At 46.4% G+C, this 5,020-nt stretch overlaps 1 protein-coding gene across 1 annotated transcript; it reads left to right on the plus strand.

Moving 5' to 3' along the window:
* The first annotated feature begins 398 nt into the window (after window positions 1–398).
* LOC137163552 (olfactory receptor 51G2-like) lies at window positions 399–1,334 on the plus strand. The gene has a single exon (XM_067563816.1). The coding sequence runs from the start codon at window positions 399–401 to the stop codon at window positions 1,332–1,334; it is 936 nt and encodes a 311-aa protein (XP_067419917.1).
* Window positions 1,335–5,020: the final 3,686 nt, after the last annotated feature.

The raw sequence follows: 5,020 nt of genomic DNA on the forward strand, positions 1-5,020 counted from the left end.
TGTACAACTTCTTCTACCTTCCTCTGAAACTTCTCTTCATAGCCACAGGAAAATGGGCTAAATGTACTACAGGTCTAATCCAGTCTGGCATTCCCTATCAGTGGTGTATGTGAGAATATGGGAACAACCACATAGGGTCAGAGCAATGGCCCATGAAGCCCAATAACCTGTCAAAAGACAGGGACAACTCCAGATGCTATAGAGGAAACGAACAGAACAGGTAATCATCATGTATGAATTCCAAGAGTATTTTTTTTTGTTGATCTTCCTTGACCTTTTGGAAGACTCTAGACATGCACTGAGAGCAGAATGATGTCTCCTTCAATATTACCTAGTCTCCTGTTACTTTTCCTTTCAGGAAGTAAAGTTCAAAACTCCTTGGACCCACGCAGTATACCATGCCAGCTGTCAATGACACCAAATTCCAACTTGCAGTGTTCTTTCTCACCGGAATACCTGGTCGGGAAGACGTCCATGTCTGGATTTCCATCCCCTTCTGCTTAATATATGTTATTTCCATATTAGGAAATTCATTCATTCTGTTCATTATAAAAACAGATCCATCCCTCCATGAGCCCATGTACATTTTCCTTTCCATGTTGGCCATCACAGACCTTGGCTTATTGTTATCTACCATGCCAACGACACTGGGCATATACTGGTTTCACTCTAGGGAGATCAGCCACGATGCCTGTTTTGCCCAGCTGTTCTTCATCCAATCGCTTATGTTAATTGAATCATCTGTGCTCTTGTGCATGGCCTTTGACCGCTTTGTGGCAATCTGTAACCCGCTGAGATATGCTTCCATCTTAACCCCTCAAAGAATAGCTAAGGTGGGACTGGTGTGTCTGCTAAGAGGGGTAACCCTAATATTCCCACTCCCCATTCTCCTGAAACAGCATCGATACTGTAAGGACAGCATCCTCTCCCATTCCTACTGTCTGCACCAGGAGGTCATGACGATGGCTTGTTCAGATATCAAAGTCAACATCATCTATGGCTTCTTTTTAACAGTCTCTACACGGGTGTTGGACTTGCTGCTCATCCTCCTATCCTATGTGATGATCCTCAAAACAGTGCTGAGCATCACGTCCCACGTGGAGCGCCTCAAGGCCCTGAATACCTGTGTCTCCCACGTCTGCGTCGTTCTTCTCTTCTACATACCAGACATTGCTTTAGCTGTGATATATAGATTCGTAAAGAATTCTTCTCCGATATTTCTGACTGTCCTCGGCAACCTCTATATGCTAGTCCCGCCCCTGATGAACCCAGTTGTATACAGCGTGAAAACACAAGCAATTTTTTTGAGGATAATCAGGGTATTCGTCAAGTGAAGGGTCAGTTCATCACCCATCTCCCGAGAATCAAACCACTGTAACTGGCTTCTTGCTATCCCCAGTCTCCACTGTGCAGGAGGAAGCTCTGAGACAGCGAGAATCCAGCGTGACCAGCCTGGAGACTGGTCCTGTGGTTTGTGCACTGCTCTGCGGGTCAAGGTCCAAGGTCACACAGGGAGTCTGTGCAAGAGCTTCGAATTAAATGTGAGTTCCCATAATCCTGGTGCCCTGGCTTACCCACAAGACACTCCTTCCTTTTCCCAGCCCCAGGATGGGAGCAGAAGCTTATAACCTGGAAGTAAAAGAGATCAAAACTCTTCTACCTTTTGTGCTCCTGTTGCACACAGCTTTGTGTGTTCCTGTCCCATGTAAAAACGTCTGGTCCATTTCTTGAATCCTCCTAATCTCCTAAGCAACAGCAGCTGGTCGTCAGGATCTCCACACTTTCTGTATGCATAGATTAAATAAAATACGTCAAGATCAAGCTTACTCGATTGTCATGGGTTCTGGGTTTAGAGCAGAATTTATTATTATTTTTCAGTCTTTGCCAGGACCGGGTGTGTGCCGGGGATGTGAAGGGCACAAAGCAGGGCTTGATCCCTGGGCACTTACAGGCAAAATAGGCACTTGGATCTGGTATCTGGTGCATTTAAGAGCAGCAAAGCCATGCACAAGCATGACGGGCCTGGAGTGGGATGGGACCCAGAAGTGGCTATACAGGGATCCTTCACCCAGGGCTTAATAATAAACCGTAGCTCTAATAGACCAATTGTCATCAGGAGATTGATAAATTAAACAGTAATGTGTGAGCACAGGACCAGATGGGATACACCCAAGAGTTCTGACGGTACGCAAACATGACATTGTAGAACTACTAACTGTAATATAACAGAAAATACCATAATGTGTCTGTTTAAGCCCATGGTTTGACCACATCTTGAACACTGTGTGCAGTTCTGGTCGCCCATCTCAAAAAAGATATTTATGATTTGGAAATACTACAGTGAAGGGTGACAAAAATGATTAGGGGGAATGGAACAGCTTTAGTATAAGAAGAGATTAATACTGGGCTTATTAATAGGTTGTGCTAGAGATCTATAAAACCATGACTGGTGTGGAGAAAGTGAATAAGAAAGTGTTATTTATCTCTTCTCATAAAACAAGAGCCAGGGTCAGCCAATGAAATAAAGAGGCAGCAGGTTTAAATAGAAAAAAAAAAGGAAAATATTTGTCACACACCGGGCAGGCAGCCTGTGGAACTTGTTGCCAGGGAATATTGAGAAGGTCAAAAGTATAACTGGGCCCAGAAAAGAATTACACAGGTCCACGGAGGACAGGTCCATCGATGGCTATTGGCAAAGCTGGTCAGGGAGGCAGCCAGACGCTCCGGGTGTCTCTAAACCTCTGACTGCCAGAAGCAGGGTCTCGGTGACAGGGGATGGATCACTCGCTAAATTGCCCTGTTCTGTTCACTCCCTCTGAAGCATCTGGCACCAGCCTCTGTCAGCAGACAGGACACTGGGCTCCATGGACCATTGGTCTCACTCAATATGGCTGTTCTTGTGTTCTTAGATTGTTCCATGGATGGATGGGTTGCCACAGACAGGCCACTTGCAGGGGATCTCTCTGCCTTAGAGCCAGCATAGCCCCACCAGCAGAGATCACAGGGCTGCTCAGTATGGGAGGCCAATGGGGGGCTGACGCTGAGACCTAGGGGTCCAGTAATAAGAGTGACAGAGGTTCATGGTTTGAGCTAGATCTTGGCTGGAAAATAGAGGATATTCCCCCCATGAAAAATTTTGACCCACAGTAAAATGTTTCTTTTTCATCCATTTGGGGGTGAGGGGGTCATATAAAACTGATAATCTTTCATTGAAATTATACTTAGTTGCCATGGTGCTGCTGACAAAAGGAAGAAAGGAGAAGAGAAGAATACGGACCCTGAACTTCAGAAAACCAGACTTTGACTCCCTCAGGGAGCTGATGGGCAGCATCCCATGGATGGCCAATCTGAGGGGGGAAAGGAGACCAAGGGAGATGACTGTATTTTAAAGAAACCTTTATGAGAGCGCAGGAAGAAACCATAAGCGTGTGCAGAAAAAATAGCAAATAGGGCATACGAACAGCTTAGCTTACTGAATAACTCTTATATGAGCTTAGGCACAAAAAGGAAGCTTACAGGAAGTGGAAGTTTGGACAGATGACTAGAGAACAGTATAAAAATCCTGCTTGATTATGCAGGGGGAAATCAGGAAGGCCTAATTACAATTTGAGTTGCCTCTAGGAAGGGATGTGAAGGGTAACAAAAAGGGTTTCTACAGCTATGTTAGTAACAAGAGGAAGGTCAGGGAAAGTGTGGGCCCCTTACTGAATGGGGGAGGCAACCTAGAGAGATGATGTGGAAAAAGCTGAAGTACTCTATGCTTTCTTTGCCTCTGTCCATGGGGCCGGATGCAATGAATCCAACGCATCCAACAGTGCTGAGGGAGGTGGCTGATGTGATTTCAGAGCCACTGGCCATTATCTTTGAAAACTTGTGGCGATTGGGGAAGGTCCCGGATAATTGGACAAGGCAAATCTAGTGCCCATCTTCAAAAAAGGGAAGAAGGAGGATCTGAGGAACTACAGAACAGTCAGCTTAGCCTCAATCCCTGGAAAAGTCACAGAGCAGGTCCTTAAGGAAACCATTTTGAGGCACTTGGAAGGAAGGAAGGTGATCAGGAACAGTCAGCATGTGTAAGAGGGGGATGACACCAATTATGTAAGCGGGGGAATGTGCCCGCTATTGTGGGGAATTTTCCTGGCTCACACACTACCCCGGTGGAGATAGCTAGCAAAAGGATTTGAGTTCTTGCTCCCACTCTGTTTACCCAGAGGCCGGCCTGATCTCGAGGGCTCCTCTTCCACTCCTCTGTGTGGTGGGGTCCCCATAACCCCAACAAGGCTGGGCTCAGGATTCCTGGGGCTCAACCTCCAAATCTTGCCAAGTCACACCTGTCCAACCTGATTGCCTTCTATGATGAGACGACTACTTCTGCGGATGTGAGGCAAGCAATGGATGTGATATACCTTGAGGTTAGCAAAGCATTAATATAGTCTCCCACAGTATTCTTGACAGCAAGTTAAAGAAGTATGGGTTGGAAGAAAGGACTGTTAGATCGAGAGAAAGCTGACTAGATCACCAGGCTCAAAGGGTAGTGATCAACAGTTTAGTGTCTTTTTAACAGCCGGTAACAAGCGGAGTTTCTTGGGGGCCAGTCCTGGGGCCAGTTTTCTTCAACGTTCATAATGATCTGGAGGATGGAGTGAATCACACCCTCAGCAAGTTGGCTGATGACACCAAGCTGGGGGGGAGTGGTAGATGTGCACATGATTTATGAGGAGAAGCTGAGGGATCTGGGCTTCTTTAGACTGCAGAAGAGAAGTGTGAAAGGGAATCTGATAGCGGCCTTCAACAACCGAAGTGGGCTTCCTAGGAGGATGGAGCCAGGCTGTTGTAAGTGGTGGCAGATGGCAGAAGAAGGAGCAATGGTCTCAAGTTGCAGTGGGGGAGGTGTGGGTTGGATATTAGGAAAAACTTTTTCCCTAGAAGACTGGTGAAGCACTGGAATGGGTTACGTAGGGAGGTGGTGGAATCTCCATCCTTAGAGTTTTTTAAGGCCTAGCTTGACAAAGGCCTGGCT

Source organism: Emydura macquarii, unplaced genomic scaffold (assembly GCF_026122565.2).
Source record: "Emydura macquarii macquarii isolate MOO-44397 ecotype Brisbane River unplaced genomic scaffold, CSIRO-AGI_Emac_v2 contig_2622, whole genome shotgun sequence".
Classification (NCBI taxonomy): domain Eukaryota; kingdom Metazoa; phylum Chordata; order Testudines; family Chelidae; genus Emydura; species Emydura macquarii.